This window comes from Rhagoletis zephyria, unplaced genomic scaffold (genome assembly GCF_001687245.7).
Source record: "Rhagoletis zephyria isolate East Lansing unplaced genomic scaffold, Rhagoletis_zephyria_1.1 Rzeph_scaffold_03310, whole genome shotgun sequence".
Taxonomy (NCBI): domain Eukaryota; kingdom Metazoa; phylum Arthropoda; class Insecta; order Diptera; family Tephritidae; genus Rhagoletis; species Rhagoletis zephyria.
The window spans coordinates 32,873-55,168 of NW_016160393.1; the positions used below are offsets into that span (position 1 = coordinate 32,873).

A 22,296-nucleotide genomic window follows, 5' to 3' on the forward strand; every position below is an offset into this window, starting at 1 on the left:
ATAGCCTACCAATGCCTGTTAATTATAACTTACAACATTAAATCGGTATGTTTGTTTGTTTGCTTGTGATGCCACTCACAAACAAATAAAATCGTTTGATCAACAAACAAGCTTCGAAGCGACCAGTTTCTAGTATCGTTTGGCATAGCCGCCTCCAACTCGCTAAGCACGTTTAGCATGGGTGCAAAGTCCAATGCAACCGCTTTTTTTATTGTTGTTATTTCTTTTTATAGACATTCCTAGGCGCCCGCAATTGCAAGCAAAGCGTGTGTATGTATTTGCATAAATAAACGAGCCCTGCAAGCAAGCAAGCGGACGGATAGCCAACCAAAGAGAGGAGCTCATTTCAAGTTTACAATAAAGAAGCGAAGAGGCCGCACCTCCAAGGGAAGCAATAGATTTGTATGCTCTCTGCGGTTATTTGCTCTGTTTTTGTTTTCTTATTTTGATAATTTCTTTGGTTTCGATAGGCCGCCACACCTCCTTTGCAGAGTGATAGCGTTGCAGAAATTTCGTAGGAGTGCTGCTGGTCGGGACAAGCCTTCTTCTGTGGTATTATGTAGCTAGTTCTTTCGTAAAAGGCTAGATCATATCATTGAAGTATCTGCTTTAAAGCTTAAATTACGAACATAATAATCGTGCTGCCCTTTTGTTGCTGTTCGTGAATACCCCTATTGTATGTACTGTGGCGCATCTTGAATGCACAAATTTTTATTTTCAGTTAACTTTAGCCTCTTCAATTGAACGCTTGCATTCATTGTTGTGTACGGTTAGTTACGCGCCTAGCATTTGTAGTATGTGTGTTGGTTTTCGTGTTTGATTTTCTGTTAAGTCGCAGCTGTATACTTTTGCATATATAAAATTTTATTCGTTGAGTTTTATTATCCCATTTCCATATTTTGAATGGCGGCTAGCAAAACCTGTTACTTATTGTTACTTTGAAAGTCTTTTGTAAAATCTTGTCTTCGAGTACCTCCTGTTTTCTAGCAGAGCGATTCAATTCTTGTGTTCACTTTTTACCGCACCAAGAAGGTGATCTAACCTCAGAGCAAAACCTCAACCAGGACGTACGAAAGATTCAGCTGGGCGAAGAAGTAAATATATAAGTTTAAATCCATAGGCTCTTTGATGGATAGCAGATATGGAAAGCAGCTACAGAGTAGTAATTTTTATTTTATTTTTGAATAGACGTAAGAATAATCTTTTCGGTATTATAATTTTTCTTCCTCAGCAACTTGTAATGCCCTTGAAACGCTTCAACCAACACCTCAGTTAATAGGGCTAAAAAAATTAATTTACTAATAAAATAGCGCTCAATTGAATGAGTGATTAAAGCTTATACTTACATATCTAACTATTAATAGTGTTCATGTTAGATTCATAAACTAAACTGACATCGATTTAATAACAGTTATCATAGGTCAACTCGTAAACATATTTTTAATTACACACGTGTGTAAGTACAGTCTAATAATAATTAAAATGAACATAAAAAATACGTGTTAATAACTATGCATATAAATCAATATGCCTGATTAACTATTAATTACTTGCTATTTATGCAATTGTACAATGTCAAAGTGCACTTTTTTGTTGCATTAATAAATAAAGTGCGAGTACATGCACGTGCATGTATGTATGTACATGTATTTTTTCTATTCGATAAGCGGCTTTAGAAATGCATTTTATTAATTTCTTCAAGGCTTGAAGATAAGAACTTAAGGCGTAAAGTCTAGTTTTTTTTATTGGAAATTGAGCTTTCACAGTTGACAGAATAGCTTTTGTAAATCAACGTAAAGCAGTCAGCTGCGGAGAGAACTTAAGGTTTTTGTCGTAAGCAAAATAAAGACGGAGAGCCTTCACCTTGTGGGATGTCTATACCAGCCACATCCAAAGTGTATCGCACGGGAGAAGCTTTTTGAAGCTTTCTACGGATTTTGTCTGCAGGCAGGCAAGCCACTGCCCATCACCGATCTAAACCAGTGACGACCAGAAAGAAATTATGTCATGTGCGCGCCGGTATATTATCCTTTGAAAGCTTTGAAAAGCTTTGCTCATGGACTACGTTTGGTTTGTGACTGAACTAAAACTTTGTTCTCTGATTTATAGCTCTGAGTAACAACAAAATGTACGGGAACAAAAAAAGCATTATTCCTGTAAAAACGTCAACCAGTGATCGCTTGACACTTTTCATGATTTTACCACAAGAAAAAGTTCAGCTAAAATCTTGTAACTTCATTCTCTACACAACACTCCAAAAATCACTCCCATTTACAGGATTTTGGAGTACGGGATTATTTCTTCTGTAACTTCCTGCAACTTCGTGTAAAAACCTGTAAGTTCACGGAGTACTCGGTCAGAGCTTATATATTTGGTATAAGTATGTATGCAATAGTCTGTTAAAATCTGATGTTCTTAGACTAACCGGGCACTTCTGGCTGAGGTAGTAAAAGTCTTTGTAAACTACGAAAGATAGATAGTTCGAAAGACAAAAGTCATAGAATAAAAGCTCTCTCACTCATTCGCTACTCGTGATGAAAAGCTATTTTGAAAGAGACATTCCAACAGTCGCAATGGCCGGTTGAGCAAAGTACGGATGTACCACTCTTAGTTTATTTTATATATATTTTTTTTTTTTTTATTTTTAGAATTTTGTTTTAATTTTAATTACGTTCAACTTTTAGAAACTTAAATTATTTATTTCTTCATTTTTTTAATTTAATTTGTTTTTATTTTAATTTTCTTTTAATTTGTTTATTTTGTTTTTAAAAGAAAAATATGTTTGTTTTCTTTCATTTCGTTTTCAGGATCTTATTTTGTTTTTTTGACTTTTTTTAATTTTTATATTTTTAAAATAGAAAGTATTTTTTTTTTTTATTTTGAAGTACTATTTTCTGCTTTTATAATTTAATTTTTTTCTTTTCGCATTTAATTTAGATTTTATTGTTTTCAAAAGATTTTTTTCATTTCATTTATTTTTTAAAAATATTTTGTTTATTTTATTTTATTTTATTTTATTTTTTTTCATTTCTTTTTAGGTTTTACTGTTTTTTGAAAATAAAAAATATATATTTCTTTAATTTATGCACATAATTTAGTTTAAAAAAAACGTATTTCGGAAGGGCGAACAGCATAGCAGATATTTCAATTAGTTGTTTAGAAATATTTCAGTTAGTTATTTCGAAAAACAGTAAAGTGCTTTCAAGATAGTTACCAGATATGGCATTTGTCTTACGAAAGACAGTTGCCAGAATTGCTCTGTAATATTGAATAAATGAATAAAAAATAAAAAGATCGTGTGTTGTAGTAAAAAGCTTCAGCAAATTAAATCACATTAGGCTGGGTCTCGAAAAAAGCCAAAACCGTTGGTTTTCATAATTTTTCTTTTGTTTGTTTTCTGTTTTGAATAGTATTCTTATTTTTTTACGAGGGTCGCTTTTATATTTTGCGCCTTATATTGAAAACAAAGTAAAATAATTATGAAAATGGGTTATTGTTTTTCAATATATTATCGTTGGAAGTCTATATACTTCTGCATTCGCTTAAACCAATTTCCAAATTTTCTGCACGAGTCCTTTTTTGGGCAGTTGGGAAATTAAGCGGTATCCAACGAGAAAAAATCTTCTTCAAGACCAAATTTTCATTTAATATTGAATGTATGCTGGTCCCATTAATGCCCAAAGATGCCTCTATCTCGCTGAACTGAAAAAGGAACAAATAAAGTTGGTAAATGAAATCGTTATAAGTAAGTTTAAGCTAAAAATACCAAACTTTTCGATAAATATATCGAGCTACAGCTCGTCACACGTAGTGTTTTTTACTCATATGAACACACATCCGGCCTAGTGTACATACATATGTATATAGGAATGCACAGCGGCATTAATAACATGCCTTGTACGTATGCCATTTTCTTGATAGACAGTTGTAATCAGCAAAGTCAAATGACGTCAATGACGCAATCACTCAATAAGGCAGCATCTACAATAGATAGGGAAAAACAGGAGCTATCGAAGAGGTCACAAATGTGGTCAGACGTCAGTTAGACTGGAAAAATGTTGTATAACCGTTGTAAAAAAAAAACACTCCGAACACCAAACCTTGCACTATACATATTCCATAAATTGTTTGAATTGCGATTAATTTTACGATGATGGAGATGAATTCAACCTTGCACAGCAGTCGCTCTCTGGTCGTCTTAGCCTAGTTTGAGCCTCAAAGATTACACTCAAACCCTCCGGTAGTCGATTGCGGTGTCCAGAGGAGAATTCTAAGCCAATATGATAACGCAAAACGACTTCACTTTCCCCTGAAGTCAGCTAAGTACTATAACGAAAAAAGTTTTTCCTTTCCTTTCGGGTTAGGGGACTAGATCTCTTCCGGTTCCTACGATACTAAAATGTAAACTCGCGCCAAAAATATCACAGACTAACCAACAGGAAATGAAAATCATTTAAAAAACAAATCATATTAAAAAGCTTTTTATGAATATCAAGTAAAAGAAATACTAACAAGATAATTGTGAAATTGTTTACAATTAAATTTTTAAGTTTTTTACAGATGTTATAAGGCGGATATAAAAGAGAATCATAACAAAATATTTCGGTTTCATAAACGTCAATGGTTTTTTGCCACTGCGCTTGCAACAGCAACAGACATACAGATGCAATCACCCAAAGCCAGAACAAAAATAACAACCAAAGAGGATCTACTTGAACTTTGTACCAGGCAGCTGTTATTAAAAAATATACAAAATTTTACGAAAACAATTTTGTTAATGAATTTGATAAAAAATTAAAGGCAACGAACCGGTTTATGAAAATAAGATTAAAAAATGTAAACAAAAAATCTGTCGCTGAATGTATTAACGAACTCGAAAACACAAAATTATTCATACGAAAACAAACAATGTCAACAACAACAACAACTGCTATCTACCTACTTATGAACGTATTTATATAAATACATACATACATACCTGTATAAAAAATTTTGCAGGCAAGTGTGCAGAGTCACTGGCGCAAGTGCAACAATAGCAAAAGCAAAATAACAAAATAACGTAGCCACTCGCTCGCTACAAAAGGCCTACACAGGCAGCGACGACAAGAGTTGAATATAGCCAAGCGACCAGCGATCGAACAGCCAGTTACATATTTAGTTGCGCCGCGACACCCAAAGACTGCAGACGTGATTGTGCATATAACGAGTAAATAAAAATAAAATTAGTGATATTTAAAAAAAAAGAATCTAACAGAGGGACAGAAAAGTGTAATCAAAAGATCCTCGCTGGCAAATAGGGTTTTCAAATAAAATTTTGTTGCATGCAAAAATAGTGACGTGATCCCGAAGTACCAAAAAAAAAACACATTTTTTATAAAGATTTTCCCCCTTCCTTACACTTCACTTTCGCTTCAAGTGAAAAATGCTTCGCCACTTGGTGCGCTCTGTGCTTTTTGCGCCACCTGTGCAATCATCCGTGGCTGCCGTCGCATCAGGCGCCCGGCATCTGAACACTGCGGCCACTGCACAGCCCACACAATCTGGCCTCAATCATCCAGACAAATTTCTCACCTACAGCGAAGAGGAAGGCTACATCAAACAATCGCATTTTGACCCAGTCGAGGTGCTCAACATCACAGTGGACAAATATGTGTGGCGAGATTTAAAGAATTATGAAAATAACATTGCAGCGGTGAGTGCAAAAAAATGTATTAATAAATAAACCATACTTTTTAACATCTAATCTAAAACCAAATCATTTCATTATCGCATTCTGAAATCTAACAAAATTTTTTTTTTTTTTTTTGTTATTGAAAATCTCATACATAAACTTTCACATTATAGCAATAAGCTTTCAGCCCACTCTACCGATAGGGATTTTAATGAATTAAATATGAATTAAAAAATTATTTAAAAAAATTTTTTTTTTATTTGTTAGTTAAAACAAAAAAATTCAGTGTTTTTCTGTTGTAAGTTTATTTTCGTGCTACAGAGTTTTTATGTTTCCTTGTATGTATGTATGTATGTAGCAAACCAAATTTAATGTAAAGGAATTTTTGAGCGTTCGTACTTCATTGGCAAGATTTCAATGCGAAATGATGGACTTTAGAGAGAAGCCGATGTTAACTGAAAATGCTTGTTCTTGTGCAGTCTTGGTCTGCGAAAGATTTTACATATTTTCTCATCATTTGGAACATTTATGCTTTTCTACTAAGTTTTCTATAACAATTTTATGAACGCGTAGAATGCAAAAGCTCTTTCAGGGCATATCTGAAATACGGTGTTTTTTGAATGTTTAGACTTACACTGACTTGTAACAGAGAACGTTTATAAATTATTTATAAACGTTCTCTGCTTGTAATGCAACCGAAAGCTCTCAAAATAGTTGTAGAAAATATGCAAAAATGTTCAAAGCTTTTACATTGCCGCGCAAAGCTTTCATTATGAGGTTATAAAAAGGAAACAAACCTATTGTAGACAAATTTAAGAAACTTCTAAATCTTTTTTATTGCGTTTAGAAGCTTTCATTGTGACGATAAGCTATTTCAGATTTTATAAAATAATTGGCTAGAAATTTTGTGAATTTTTTATGAAAAAGGAATCCTTTTCGCTAAATTATTCTCTAACGTGAGCTTTTTTGAAGAAAGGAAAACCTGTTTGACTTTTCATATAACATGTAAAAAGCTTACCAATACCAATAAACGGAACAGGAGGTAACTGAAGATAGCATAAAGCTAGAACCGATTTGTCTTAAGGAAATTCGCTCTAAAATAAACCAATGAATAGAGTCTAGTTAAAGGGTCAAAAATACGCTAAAAAACTACCTCCTTTAAAAACCTCAAAGTTTATCGAAAAACAGTTCAAAAAACTTAGTGCTCTCTATTTGATTACAAAATTTATGTATTTATGCTTTCATGCGTACCGTACTTTCGCAATTCTTTATTTATGTCCTCGTGCATTAGTTGTTGTAAGTAAATTAGGGTAGCTTTATTACATAATAAATAATAAAGCTTAATCTTTCTATGGCAACAAAAGTTAGAACAAACGAAAAACAATATTTACGTAAAAGTAAAAACTGATTAACCCAACGCAATAAAAAAAACATCTACTTTGTAGCCACAATTAGTGCCTTTGTTTGATTTGGTGTTTGTTTAAATTGTTAGAAAATTGTCTGATAAGTGTGCGAACTTTAAGCGAAAGACTTGACGCAGGATTTGAAGTATTTTAGCTGATAAGATAAGATTTTAAATTTCGAGAAAAAAATTAAGAAAAACAGTAAAAACAAACTGTATATATACACAGGTGCATGTATTTCTGGAAGCACACAATACTATCTTGACGCACCTATCGGCGCCTGGGTAAAAGATTGTCGTATGTTATACACGTACGTATGACGCTTACGACAATCTTTTACCCAGGCGACGCTATGTAAATGCAAAAATATTGCATGCTATAATAAAATTGTAGCATGCGTGAAAAACTTACAATTTCAGGCACAAGTCTGATTTCCTTCTTACATACATATGGGCAAATCCTAGGTTACGGACGCGACATTCCTACTACTTTAGAGTTAAATAAATCATACGAAAACTGAAGTCACTTGTAAAAAAAATTGCCGTTATGTAGCTTTTTTATCGTCTTTTGGTTGACAAAAAAATTATATGCGCTTGCAACACTGACGTCGCGAAAATCGATGAAAAGGAGGGCATAACGGACGCGACAAAAACAGAAGTTATTTCAGAGTACATGTAAAATTAAGCAGAACACAGCGAATTCTGTAAGGTTTTCTTTTATTAAACATTCTTTATATAAAGTCAAATTATGGACCGTTACCACCAATTCATTTTTAATCAGAAGCAATTCGTTGTTGATTTAATTTTGAATTAAAATCTAGTAACGGACGTGACATATCGGACGTGACAGATTTTTGTCCCATACAATATTTTTACTAGTAACACATACTAAGTTTAATTTTTTATTTAATTTTTTCAGTTATTCTCTCCACCGTTTCGCGTTTCCAACACCTTTTTTCGCCATCTGATTACGAAATTTAAAGTTATGAAGCCGTTTGAATTCATTTACTTGCATTTTCGGTTTACCTTTTTTGGGAAATGCCCATATGTAGCTTGTTGCTCGCCCTCACAACCCTTTAGAAACGTGCTGGCACTCAATCAAAAGTTTTCGTTTTATTACCTTGACTTCTCGCGTGCCTCTCGTACTATGGATATCGTCAAGAAATAGCCTAACAAAGCAAATCAACAAGAATAGTTATTAATTGTGCCAATAATATTTAAATTGCTGTAGTTGTATTCATATGCATTAGGCTGGGTCGATTTTGTATGGGGGAAAATAAAAGTCATTTGACCGCATTGTAATAGTAATATTATGATGTCTTAGGTCTCAGCCAATTGTTATTGGCCACGAAAAATTAATTTAAAACTTATCTTTAGCCCGCGCAATTGAATCAAAGTGTATGAATTTTGAAAATGAAACTTTGGCTTGTAATATCTATGGAATGCGTTATTGTTATAAACATGACGATATATCAAATTAAGGGCTATTAAATTTAGAACCTCACGTTCATTTATCATTTTTCAATAAGTCTACACGTTTTTAAGATATTAAAATAAAAAATAAGAAAGCTATGATTTCCCCTTATGAATTTTCAATTCTTCATTACTTCAGCAACCAAGTGAAAAATACAAAAAAGTGAGACGAGATTTATTTCAAACCTTTTAATGTTTATATAATATTAAAATGACCATGTACTTGGTCACGCCGATTTGGTCAGTTTTCAAGATCGTGGTGAATGAATGTATTGTCAAAGATTAGGAATCGTTCGACAAGTTAATAGTAGTTTCAAATATATAAGCATTTACATACATTACAATTAGGGTGAGAAACGCCCATTTTAAGTCCATTTTTGCAGTCTTGAAAACTGGTGCGGAATGGTTTCATTAGTCGCCGCAGAAGCACATTTTTCGCGGTTTCTAAATTTGCCGTTATATGAAATTAGGGGACATGCAATAAGTGTTTAGATATACATAAATATTTTAGTTAATTCCATTATGTGAAAAAGTGTCTGTAAGTAAATGCAATAGTCTTTAACATATCCTGGGAAATCCTTTTGCGGACTCTCCAATTGGACGATATTGCTTTGCATTCAGCTTGAACGAAAAAAGTCACTCGCTTGCACAGTTTTCTGTAATCCAGTTCTTTTATTTAAAGGTTATTTATACAATTGAAGAGAAATTTTTTTAGAAAAAAAAATGGAAATCCACTTAAGTTTTTCGATATAACTTTGGTAAATGTTACTCGATCGATTTTTGATAATAATATGACTAAAATAGTTCGGATTATAAACAAATTATTTAAAATAAAAAAAAATCTTGAACAAAATTTTTTATCATTTTCTTATATTTGCAATTTTTATATTGTATGCATAAACATAAGTAAACCAATTAGTGTGTCTAGAAGTTGTGCCTGTTCAGTGTTTCCATACTAATTTGCATAAACAAAATTTTTCCGCGATGATGGAAAATAATGGCTATTCTATTAGAGCTACCGATATTGTTCCTAAATTTGCAAAAATTCGCAAACTATAGCTAATATTAAAAAAGGATAAGAATATTTTGAACTAGCATCTAAATGCACGCCAGCAATATTAATGTTGTTCTTTACATCTTTTGACTATAGGCCAGTGCAATTATCAAGAGAACAATTAAAATTTTCTTGAAAATAGATGAGTTTGAGATTAACGATAAGATAAAGGGCTGCGCGAAATGATACTTGCCTTTATCTTTTGCGTTAAAGGATTCATTGTCTAATAATATGCACCAAAATTTTTGGCTAAACCCAGAATTTTTAACAAGAATTGGTCTTATTCGACTAGTGTGCTGGGGGTCACTTGGCGGTCGATGCGCGGGCTCTTACAATTAAAATGAAAGACTAATATTTCGCAGGCTTGTTGTTGACTTCATGATACAATATATTTTCACTATTACCAAGGGATTTGAGAAAAATTAGATTTTCGACCCGCCCTAATATGCATATTCACATTTGTGTACTTACATATGTATGTATGTGAGTTTGTATATTTATTTAACGAGATCTATGATACAAGTGAAAAGTTGCACCAGCTTTTCAATTAAGATACTAAAAGCAATATAGTGTGGGTGCATAGATACATATGTACATGATATATATAGTATGTATGTATATAAGTAAGTAAATGTGTATTGTTCGCCAAATGAAAGAATATCTTTTAAACCCTGCAGGAAAATTCACTTGTACTCTGCCAAATCGGGATTAGGGCTATTAGATCTATGGATAAATGTGAGCAATGTAGAGCTCATCGTCATAGGGATAGCTTAGTTAGCAGTCTTTTCTTCAATGCGATTTATGCAGTATCGTCTGTGTGGCATACGGTATACCTAATCTATGGGTGTTTAAAGATCAGCGATCGATTAGATCAAGCAGAGGCCTCAAATTAATCATCGGCTGACATTTTCAGTCAAAAAATTATTTTGCTTAAAAATCGGGGACTAGTGTTGATATAATCGAAGGATCTTCCAGAAAATTCAACAAAGCTAACAAAAGTTTAATTTTCTGTCGACCAGCATCGCCATAAGCGTGGTCTGAGGTTTGAGCAGATTAATTTTCCTTTATAAGCTTACTTTTAAGAAATGGTATTATAATTTCCCCAAGCGAAGTTTTTAGACAATGATTTCCTTATAATTTGTGTGAAAGATCATATTAGAATATGTATGTATGTTGGACGATCGAGATGATTCGAATGTACCCTAGCTTCTGGCTATCGTTCCCTCTAACTGTCTAAGGAATCGAGTCCGTCACATCAGATCATTCCTTCTTAAGGGGTCTCTTGATTGTCTTTTGGGTATAAATATACCCCGCCTTGTTTTCTTACGACGTTTTTCAAATCTCAACACGCAGATTGCCAGTAAGCGAGTTAGGGACAAGAAATCGCCAACATCACTTTCCTGCTGGGGTATCATCTGCATATTGTTTTGCATATGGCTTACAAGTAGTGGTATGCATTTTTAAGTGAAAAGGTCAACGTTATATAGAGCGCAGCCTCGCGTTTCAACAACAAAAAAAAGTAGCGCGGTACCAAAAATAGCTCACAGTGTATTTGTCATATGCAAACTTTCCAGCCTAATGATTTTGCAACAACTGCGAGCATCACAACTAAAAAGCGCTCGGTTAAGATTAGTCGGAATGATGCACAGCCAACTACTCTCAGTCAGGCGCTCATAAAACGTTTTCGCTCAATTTAAAAATAACAAAATTCTCATTTTTTGTGGCAGCCTCTGAAAGTCCGCCTACACTTGGCGATTGCAAGATTGTCGTTGCTATTTCTGAGTGCTCAAAATAGACTTTGCCCTTAAGTTCATGTCTGCACTTCTATCTGCGTATGCAAAAATTTACACCTACACTTTTGGTCGACACAGACTTAGCAAACTTTTTTTCTGTGCCGTAAATTATTATGTCAAGCCGACTTCAAAAAAAAAAAGGAGGAGGTTATCAATTCGTCGGAATATTTTTTTTTGTATGTATTATACTCCATAACTTTGGACCAGGTTAACCGATTTCTATAATATAAAAGAAGTGGTCCCATACTAATTTGGTTTAGATGCGATCATTGGATCATGAAGAAGTTAATGAATAAGAAATAAAGTCGGTTTTGTTTTTTGCTTAAAAATTACTTGTTTAAAATTCGTATTCATATTTTATTTTAATGTTAATAAGTAAATAGACATTTGTACATGCATATGTATTTATAAAAAAGCCATGCCATATACATATAAGTGCATGGATGCTAAACCCATTTGTATGGATATGAGTGCGCTCACAGATAAATATTTTGTGTAACATGCCACGGCATAAAGAATAACATTTTGCAGATATTGCCAGCAATTGAAGATAATTGAAAGCGACACTGACGCAAGAGCAAATATATATAACGGATTTATTCGTATCAACATACATATGTACTACAAATATATACAGCTATCAACAAGTGCAGTAATTTTTGTATGCATATCCAAATAAATATTTTCATACATATGAGAATGCATAAACAATATTCATCTAATTGATCATGCAATCACTTGAGCCGCTTGCGAGTTCATTGAATTCTTAACAGCCACTTACTTAATTGTTGTTCGTTTTAATTAATCGATTTGTTTACAGCATTGTTGCGCACATTTTTGCACTTCACGACTTTTCTCTTCTTAACATTGGAATTATAATAAAAAGAAACTGTTTTTCTTTGAGCTTATAGAGATAGTTGATTTTTATGAACATTTATATCTCGTCCTTTGCTATGAATAGTGTTAGGAGCGTGGCAGACGTGGCAACATTTCCAAGTTTTCCACACAATTCGCCGTTAAATTGAGATAGAGAAATTTTATTTTCCCGTGCGAGCAGCCAGAAAGATCTTTTGGTTACTGTTAGGAAATCAGCTTCAGAAATAAATAATAAAAGAGCGCAAATCGATTGTAAAAATAGGAAAGCTAACTATATTTCTATAGCAATGGCCGCGAAATAGTCAAGGGTAGTTACATACCTCTGCATTAGAGGTCAACTAACTTGTAACTAACTACCTTTGGACATAAAATATCAATGAGAAAAACAATATATTTTTTTTTTAATTTCTTTGCTTGTTTATTTATTAGCACTACATATTTGTTTACATATTCAGTTGTAAATGATTTCATAGTTAATGCCTTAAATACAAAAAAAAAATATTTCTATTTATTACACATTATATTAGAAGTACAAAACTGTAAATAATAAAATAAAAATAGGGGGTCGTATTCTCTCGAAATTGCGTTCTGTACAAAAGTCGGTAGATTACTCACTAAGGACTTAATCAGTTATAAAATTAACTACTACATCAAAAAATTAGTTTCATAGTTTCTTAAAGACCGGTGTAATGAAAAAATAGCAGCTGAAAAACTTTTGTTTTTATAAAATTGTGTAACTACTCTGTTAAAAAAAAACACACAAATGTTAGAGGTATTAGTAAAAATAAAAATTCTAAACATACATACTCTCTACTTATAACATTTGCTATACAAGAAAGAGGTGTGGCTGCAATTAAATCATTTAGTCCAGTAATTAAAGTGAGGGTAAATTTGCATAGTTTATAAGTAAATTACGCGCAAACACTGAACTTAGATTCTGAGTGACGTTCATTCGCTAAACTATATATGTACATATATACATATGTATGTTATCGTTTTAACTTTTTCCACTCTTATGTAAAGTAAATAAATAAAAAATCATTTAGTAATGAGCGCAGTCCAATCGCGGTAACATTTCCGGTGATCAGTTGATCTTTGCTAGGCGTCCATATTAACAATCAGCTAATTTGTTTAACGAAAAAAAATGCATTGGACTAACCAAAGATATTAAGCTTTCATGCAAGTTTTATTCAAATGTCCATCCACACTGATGCCAAAGTTAGAAAAAACACGGCGTCTAGAGGCGCTTAATTCAGAATTTTTTTGAAGTGGTACGCTTTTGGTGAACGATTTTGTATTCCTTTTTATTTTTTATGGAATGGCTAGGTTTCAAGGCCTCTTAATTCAGCTGTCCTTAGACGTGAAAATTTGCCACAAGCAATAATGACACATTGCAATAGTTAACTTTGCGCCAGACACGTACGAACACGTACGGACACGTTTACTACAATTTTTCGTTTACTTGACTTACGTTGCTGTGGAAATGCATCTTCTCTCTCGTCTGCCTTCGAACGGCAGCGCTATTAAACGATCTTCTAATACAGCATCCAAAGAGAAAGTCTTCTTGGAAAAAGCGTCTCATTAGAAGCACTCTACATTTTGCTGTCGGACGCTCTTTTTACCTCGATCAAAAACGTTCATTGTCGGCTTTCTGAGTTGGTCGTGGTTTATTGTAAAGACTTACAGCTGTCTTTTATGCTTTACTTTAAGTATAAATGTATTGCACTGATAGGGTTAGGCCCGATTTAAATAACACAGAAGTGAATTTTAATATCTACATAATTATTTCAAGGCAATCCTTTAATCCATTAAATACAAAAATAACTGCCAGTATTATAGCTTATCAGCATAAAGATTACCTTCCTACTTAAAACATTTTTAGGTGGCTACATATGTACGTATCACCAAATAGCTATAAAAGCACACAACCACAAGCAACTGATTATAAATTAAAGCAAAAAAGCAAATACAAAATATCTGTCCAGCAGTATGTGGTTTTATTTTCTTTTTCTGGCTTGCATTGTGCTTTGTTAATTTTTGTTTGTTTTTTCTTTGCATTTAATTTGTCAATAAAAATGTTGGCTAGTCATTTTATGACGCGCCCCCCAATGTTGTTACACACACACGCACAACAGCAGCAGCCAAAATACAAATACATATTTATGCACCCATTTCACCTTTGTATTTGATTTGAACTCCCTGCAGGGTAAACGCGATCTGGTGAATCAAATTTCTAGTTCCGTACTAGATCTTTATCGCCAAAAACGAACCAGTCCAAAATCGGTGAAATATGGTACTTTAAAAAAAAAATATATATTTTATTTTACTTTTTTCATTGGAAATCTATATGTAAGGTGACGATTTAGATGTAGAAACCTACATTTCTTGTAATCATTTAAACAAATTTAATTTCAAATTAAAGACACATTTCGCAGTGGGGGGCAATTGAAACTTCCTAGGACATCGCCATGTTAAATTCGCCAGTTGTTTGCATGCAAAAGAGATTTACCGGGAACAGTATTGGGTCTAAATGTACTAGAAGCGCACCAGTTCAGAAATAGAGATTTTCCCCCACAGGGCTCACAGAGTAGCACGTCGTGCTGCAGCTATTTATTTTTAAACATTTTCAAATGCATATGTACTAATGTACCTACTAGATACAAAATACATACTACATATATATATATATACATCTGTTTGTATTGATTGATAAAGATTCTGTTTGATTACCCCACTTGGCGCTCACTTGCGTGCGCGTACTCTCCAACTCAGCGAAATGCTTTTAGCGCACCTACCAGTGTTGCCGATTTTGAGCTTTTTCTACCACAAGAGGTAGGAATTTTTTATTTGCTTAATAAGTTGGTAGTTTTACAGGACTTTTTTAGAGCACTGTACCGATCTAGCGGCGCGTCAAAGGGACCACGGGTAGACCAAAAGCCGGAAACGGCAACAGACCTTATTCTTTCCCCTAGTTCCCCACCTAGGAAGGTCCGCGAATGGGTGTGTCTAAATCTTTAATAAAAGGTAGACTTACCTAAAAAGCCGAACGGGTTCACTTGACCCTATTAGCAGATATGCAAATTAGTTTTTCTTGCCTACTAAAACAAGAGCAGCAAAATTAAATTGTAATTTTTATGTTATTTTTGAGACGAATAAAAAATTTTAATTTTTAATTATAAGTTTTCTTTACTCAAATTAATTTTAAAGTAGTTGGGTCAAAAACCCCTTGCCGTCTTTCAAGGTATGCAGATATTCCAATCTTTCTAGTGCTAATAAACCTCCCTTAATTCGATTATAAGATTAGAGTGTAAATAAGTAGTGGTAGTAGCAAAAAATGCAAAGCTTCACTTTTGGTAGGTTCCGAGCTCGTTTGGTAGGAATTTNTAATAAACCTCCCTTAATTCGATTATAAGATTAGAGTGTAAATAAGTAGTAGTACATAGTAGCAAAAAATGCAAAGCTTCACTTTTGGTAGGTTCCAAGCTCGTTTGGTAGGAATTCGGTAGGAAAGATAATGTTTTATGTGGCAACACGGGCACCTGTTACATACGTTTTTAGATATATTTATGTGCACATACATTAGTGATGCACCATCAAATTCCATGCAAAAAAATCGGTTACGGTTTTGCATCGGTATATAAAATTTGTTATGTATTAAGACCTCCGCCAACATATTTTGGCAAAACATTGAGATTTACGTTAGCTGCACCGATTTGAAAATACTTCTAAAACTCAGTTCTTTATATATGTATCAAAATAGTTTTGGAAAATATTTTTATAAATCATAGATACTATATTTTAAGACTTCCGCCAAGATATTTTGGAAATGTATTAAAAATTATGTGAGGTGGACCAATTTCAAAATACTTTAAAACTCTAGTTTTGTATAAATAAAAGTAGTTTTTAAATTTTATTATTTTTTTAATTAATTCAGATGGTGATTTTTTAGAAAACATTTTTTAAAGATAACTTTTTTTACAATAAAACCAGAGTTTGGAGACATTTTGAAATTGGTCCATAATAAATTTTAATATTTTTTTCGAACTATTTTGGCGACAGTCTTGAAATATAATATTTTTGTTATATCGTTGGAAAAACTGCAAATTTTTTTTTGTGAGGCACCCTAATGTACATATGTATGTATATACTTATGCACAAATATCTTGTTATTTATTCTCCCCCGCCACCTTCGTGCATCACTGCGCATCGCGTTTAGTTGTAGACTTTGGACGTTGTTCTACTGAACTTTGTACTGAAACAGACAATGAAAAAAAGCAAAAAAATAAAAGAAATCAAAATCAAACAAAAGCAAAACACACATGTTTTTATGTTTATTGGCTTGTCTGTTTTGAATTTTATTAATTTACGCGAAATGTTGTTCAACGAGTTTTGCAAAAACAACAAAAAAAAACATCAATGAGCGAGTTATGTGATAAGCGGTATTTTTGTATAGGTTGAAATAAATACACAAAAAAACAAAACAAAACATCTAAATGGAGAATGTTGACTAAATAAACTTGCTCTTGAAAATTTGTTGATATTTTATGTATGAAAATCATCACCCAACGAAGTACGGTTAACCGGAAAAAAAATTTTATAAAAATAAAAATGATTTTCTTTGCTCAGCTCACTTGTTCGACTTCAATAACTTTTCAATTGTGTAGCGCAGAAGCATTTCAATGAATTGTGCAACAACAAATATGTATGCAATTTTTAAACGACTTAAGAAATATTAACGAAAAAAAATTAAAAAAAAAACATCAATATGCAGTATGCAGAGTGTACTATTCGGTTAGTCGAATAGTCGATTAGCAACTTTATTTTCAGTTGATAGTCGAAATGGAAAGAATACGATTAACTGTTCGAATCCGACTAACGGTTCATTTTCGACTAACCACTCACCTTTGAGTAGTCTGAGAATCGACTAATAGAAATTATTCAAATACAGTTGTTCACAGTAAAATTATTGTTTTAGTACAATTGGGGTTTGTCAATAAGCATAAGTATTCAAAAACATTTAAAAACGAAGCAAATAGGTATATTCCTATATTCCTCGGACTATAAATATAAACTATAAAGCTATAAAAATAAAAATCCGGTCAGAGCGAGAAACTAACACTGAAAAGTATGCGATCGCTTTCTAGTAAAAATGGTAACTTTTGACAACTTCAACATAACTCCAAATTTTTCCTCTTCTGATAGGGATGCTACCCAGTCGGCGAGAAAATAAGCGCTTCTAAAAACACATCTTTCTGGCGGGGCTTTTCCAAAAACACCTTTTCTTCTTTATTAAAAGTTTTTCAAATAGCCCAGTCCTTCCAAAGTGGACGGGAAGTCAAATAAAGCAGAAACCGCAGTAATCGCATCGATACATGTCCGGGGCAGAGTTAACCTATAACTGCGCCATCAGAAAGTGTGCCACTCTGGACATTCCATACGACAAAAGAAAAGAAATACAGAATCGAGCATGAAAGGCTTACCGCTTAAAAATATTAGAAAAAAGCGCTCCTAGAAGGTCTCTTCTTACCGAATTTTGATGACTGGGTACCATTTCTTAAGCATATATGTATACGACATGTAGGAACACATATTACACAGTACAACATTCAAAAAGTGATGGAAATGAAACCAATTGTATTCATTTAGGGGGTCAACACCTAAAAATCTGTTAAAGTTGGTTACCATTTTTTAATATCGATTTCAAGCTGTAGATGAAAAAAATTAAATATATATATTTTTTTAATTTTTAGGTAAATTTTAGCAATTAAAATTACTTACCTAAATAAAAAAAAATAAAATAATATTGTAGCTTTGGGGAACATTTTTTGGTGCTACAACTTAAAATCGATGCACAAAAGAAGTGGTAACCATCTTTTAAAATCGTTTGATACTTTTTCATCAATCTGACCAGCTTTATCGAATGCAGCTGGTCCGATTCCCATTGTCTCCAACTATTTGAAATTTATTGTACTGTATTATAAAATATTTTATTCAATTGAATTCATTTCGTTTCCGTTTTCATTTCATTCTGCTTCATTTGGTTTCATTTCATTTCATTTATTTCCAATTTAATCTCTTCCATTCCATTTCTCCCTTCTCGCAGATGTGCCTGATCAGTGGCCGCCAATACACCTATGCTCAGTTGCGCNTCAAGCTGTAGATGAAAAAAATTAAATATATATATTTTTTTAATTTTTAGAAAAGTTTTAGCAATTGAAATTACTTACCTAAATAAAAAAAAATAAAATAATATTGTAGCTTTGGGGAACATTTTTTGGTTCTACAACTTCAAATCGATGCATAAAAGAAGTGGTAACCATCTTTTAAAATCGTTTGATACTTTTCCATCAATCTGAGCAGCTTAATCGAATGCAGCTGGTCCGATTCCCATTGTCTCCAACTATTTTAAATTTCTTGTACTGTATTATAAAATATTTTATTCAATTGAATTCATTTCGTTTCTTCCGTTTTCATTTCATTCTGCTTCATTTGGTTTCATTTCATTTCGTTTATTTCCAATTTAATCTCTTCCATTCCATTTCTCCCTTCTCGCAGATGTGCCTGATCAGTGGACGCCAATACACCTATGCTCAGTTACGTGACTGTAGTGCTGCCTTGGCCGTACGTCTACAGACCCGATTTAAGCTTGCAGCTGGTTCAACGATTGCGATTTGCTTGCCAAACTTGCCGGAATACCCGATTGCTGCGTTAGGCGCCGTGGAAGCAGGTCTAACGGTGACTACAGTGAATCCCATCTACACAGCTGGTGAGTGAAAAATGCCGCCCGATTCTTTAATTAAAAAATTAAAGTAAGAAATCTTACAAAATAGGTAGGCTATAAAGCAATACGATTCCTGCTATATAGCACACCGTCCTCTTTCTTNCAAACTTGCCGGAATACCCGATTGCTGCGTTAGGCGCCGTGGAAGCAGGTCTAACGGTGACTACAGTGAATCCCATCTACACAGCTGGTGAGTGAAAAATGCCGCCCGATTTTTTAACTAAAAAATTAAAGTAAGAAATCTTACAAAATAGGTAGGCTATAAAGCAATACGATTCCTGCTACATATATAGCACACCGTCCTCTTTCTAAACTTTTTCATTAATATGTACTATATATGTATATGTGTGTAGTTCCACGATTTGATATGTCTGACTGAGCAGACTAATCAATGTGAAATTGATGCGCAAAATATATTTGTAGTAAAATTATACATATGTACATATATTTACATAANTGTGAAATTGATGCGCAAAATATATTTGTAGTAAAATTATACATATGTACGTATGTACATATATTTACATACCGGCAGATACTGATCGATAGACTCAGCACACATTGCACGCGCTGCTCCAACTCATGCTTCTCAAAAGTTTTCCATTGCAACTGCTTTTGCTCCACCTCAGTTTGGGTCGCGTAATCGGCTGGTTGTTTCTCTCCTTTATTTAATTACATATGTATATGTTAATTATTTTATCTCCGATAAGTTCATTGTACGCCCTTCACGGTTACAGCGAATGCATGGGAACACTTCATACGCCAATTGAATCTGTGAAATATGGCACAGTGTGCTTGAAAAGCGGGTCAACTCAGCCTTTGTTTATTTAACATTATAACACTTGGCGCTCTGAAAGCTTAACACCTTTAAGTAAGTTTACGTGAGTAAAGTGTAACAGGAGCTGCTTCGTTGCGGCAGCCAGGTTTTCCAATGCCAAGTTCTACGATCGTTTCGGCCATGCCCGTTTGCGGTAGTTATTACGGCAGCTGTCTAGGCCCAGTGAACTGCCAGCTACTCTGATTTCGAGAGACCACAATTTGAACAAATTGGTTCTCTTTTTCTCTTATAATCACAAAACTATTTATTCGGAATCCTTAACCCTTATATACTCGCCTATTGAATCATCAAATTCCCCATAATCTAACCCAGCCTGAATCTGAGACTTCTTTCTTCCTGACACTATCTGGAGTAAAGTTTAAAGATAGCGAGCTCGAAAGTAATTGCGCTCAACCTTTCGGTTATAACTACCGCAAGCGCTACTCCAATTCTACTTTATAACTTAAGAGGTCCGAGCACGAGCACTTTAAATTTAGTGAGCCACAATTATTTCAATCAATTCTTATTTCCGTACTTCTACTTATCCCCCCCACCCCCACAGAGGAAATTGGCCGCCAGTTACAGCTCAGCGATACCAAGTTCATTGTGGGCACCACTCTCGGCTATGGTGTCATCCGGGAAGCTTGTCAATGGGCAAAGAAGGACCTTCCCATCGCTGTGATACGCTTCCAGCCCGACGAAGAACTTCCCGCCGGCGCTATTGATTTCTTTGAGCTCATCAAGCCTCAAGGTGTGGACTACACGCAATTGAAGGACTACAACGTGGATCCCAACAGCATGGTCTTTCTGCCCTTCTCATCGGGCACCACCGGCCTACCGAAAGCTGTACAACTCACACACAACAATATCACCGTTAACGGCGACCAACTGGAAATGGGCCTAAAGCTACGAGAATCAGGCAGACAGGAGGTGCTGCCAGGTATACTGCCGTTCTTCCACATCTACGGTCTCAACGTGATTATGCTCTCGAAGCTGGCGATAGGCGCCAAGCTGATAACAATGCCGCAATTTAGGCCAGAAGACCTGATCAAGGTGTTGCACGAGTACAGAGCGACGATCTTAAACGTCGTACCGCCAATGGGTAGGTTTGTGCAAACGAGGCTGTAAATTTTAGGCGCAACTGCTCATCTATCCAAATCATTTCTTTTAGCGCTCTTCATGATTAACCATCCGAAGCTGACGCCTGAGATTGCACCCGAGCTGAGATATGTGCTGATTGGCGCAGCGCCAATTTCTGAAAGCGACATCGAGCGCTTCCTGAAAAAGTAAGTACTCTAAGTTACTGATTACTCATTATTTTCTTTACGAAACCCCTGTACTCCTTCAGATTCCCACAGAAGAAACTCCTACAAGGCTTCGGCATGACCGAGACCTCTCCGGTAGCCTTGATGGTGCCAACGAACAACGACCACACCGCCTCCGCTGGCGTTCCGGCACCCAGCACCGAGGCTAAAATCGTCGCAACCGATGGCAAGAGTCAGAAGGGGCTGGGTCCCAACACTACCGGCGAGCTTTGTGTGCGTGGCCCGCAAGTCATGAAGGGCTATCTGAACAACGACGAGGCCAACGCAGACATTTTCTTCCCCGACGGTTGGCTGCGAACTGGCGATATCGGCCACTACGACGACGACGGCTACTTCTACATAACCGATCGCATTAAGGAGTTGATCAAAGTGAAGGGCTTCCAAGTTCCACCCGCCGAATTGGAGGGCCTACTGCGTGAGCACCCGAGTATCTTAGAGGCAGCGGTCATTCCAGTACCCGACGAGGTGGCCGGTGAGCTTCCACGCGCTGTTGTGGTGCTGCGCGAGGGCGTTCAGGCCACCGTGGAGGACATCTACGACTATGTTGCTGAGCGGGTGGCGGAGTATAAAAAATTGGATGGTGGCGTTGTCTTCGTTCCTGAAATACCCAAGAATCCAACGGGAAAGATAATGCGAAAAGAACTAAAGATGCGATACGCAAGCTAAGGACTATAAAGTCAGGAGACATTTGTATTTTGTTATTTTATAGTTCAGTCGTAAGTTAAGAAGAAAGTTCCCTTATACTAAGTTCCCATGACACATAATTCGGTCTCCTATTTGTAATTGGCTCTCATTCTCAATGACGTAATTCACCATTCAAAATTTCGAGAGCGAATTACCTCATTTGTAGGTAATTCGGATCCAATTACCATGCGAATTACGGACAAATCGCTGCCGTCTCTAATTTTAATTTTCAAATTTATCGAACTCAGATGTCAGAGCAAGAGAGAATGGAACAAATCAAAACAGAGAAAAGAAGGAAATGAAGGAAAAGCCCAATGAATTGTCAAATCGAATTTGGAATGAGTCGTGTGAACGGGGTAATTCTTCAGAAGCGAACAATGTAATTGGCAGTGCCCGTGGGGACATAGTATTAAAATTTGC

The 22,296-nt window shown here is 34.8% G+C and overlaps 1 protein-coding gene across 4 annotated transcripts; it reads left to right on the forward strand.

Annotated features, from left to right (window-relative positions):
- The first annotated feature begins 730 nt into the window (after positions 1-730).
- Positions 731-22,290, forward strand: pdgy (acyl-CoA synthetase family member pudgy). Of its 4 annotated transcripts, none has more exons than XM_017623687.1 (7): positions 731-769; positions 4,561-5,692; positions 18,825-18,948; positions 19,154-19,240; positions 20,430-20,969; positions 21,039-21,153; positions 21,216-22,290. In XM_017623687.1, exons 2-7 carry the CDS (start codon positions 5,423-5,425, stop codon positions 21,856-21,858), a joined length of 1,779 nt encoding a protein of 592 aa, XP_017479176.1. In that variant the 5' UTR covers positions 731-769; positions 4,561-5,422; the 3' UTR covers positions 21,859-22,290. The 4 variants fall into 4 exon arrangements, with proteins under 4 accessions (XP_017479176.1, XP_017479179.1, XP_017479177.1 ...); XM_017623690.1 differs by lacking the exon at positions 731-769 and adding an exon at positions 805-1,094 and having other exon boundaries at positions 4,551-5,692; positions 18,825-18,981; positions 19,187-19,240; XM_017623686.1 differs by lacking the exon at positions 731-769 and adding an exon at positions 807-1,094 and having other exon boundaries at positions 4,551-5,692.
- The last annotated feature ends 6 nt before the right edge of the window (positions 22,291-22,296 follow it).

Excerpts from the sequence above, each read along its gene's own strand:
- pdgy (XM_017623687.1), top strand. The coding sequence starts at position 5,423 with ATGCTTCGCCACTTGGTGCGCTCTGTGCTTTTTGCGCCACCTGTGCAA. Across the intron at positions 19,241-20,429 it reads GAATCCCATCTACACAGCTG|AGGAAATTGGCCGCCAGTTA; the intron begins GTGAGTGAAAAA and ends CCACCCCCACAG. Across the intron at positions 20,970-21,038 it reads AAACGTCGTACCGCCAATGG|CGCTCTTCATGATTAACCAT; the intron begins GTAGGTTTGTGC and ends CATTTCTTTTAG.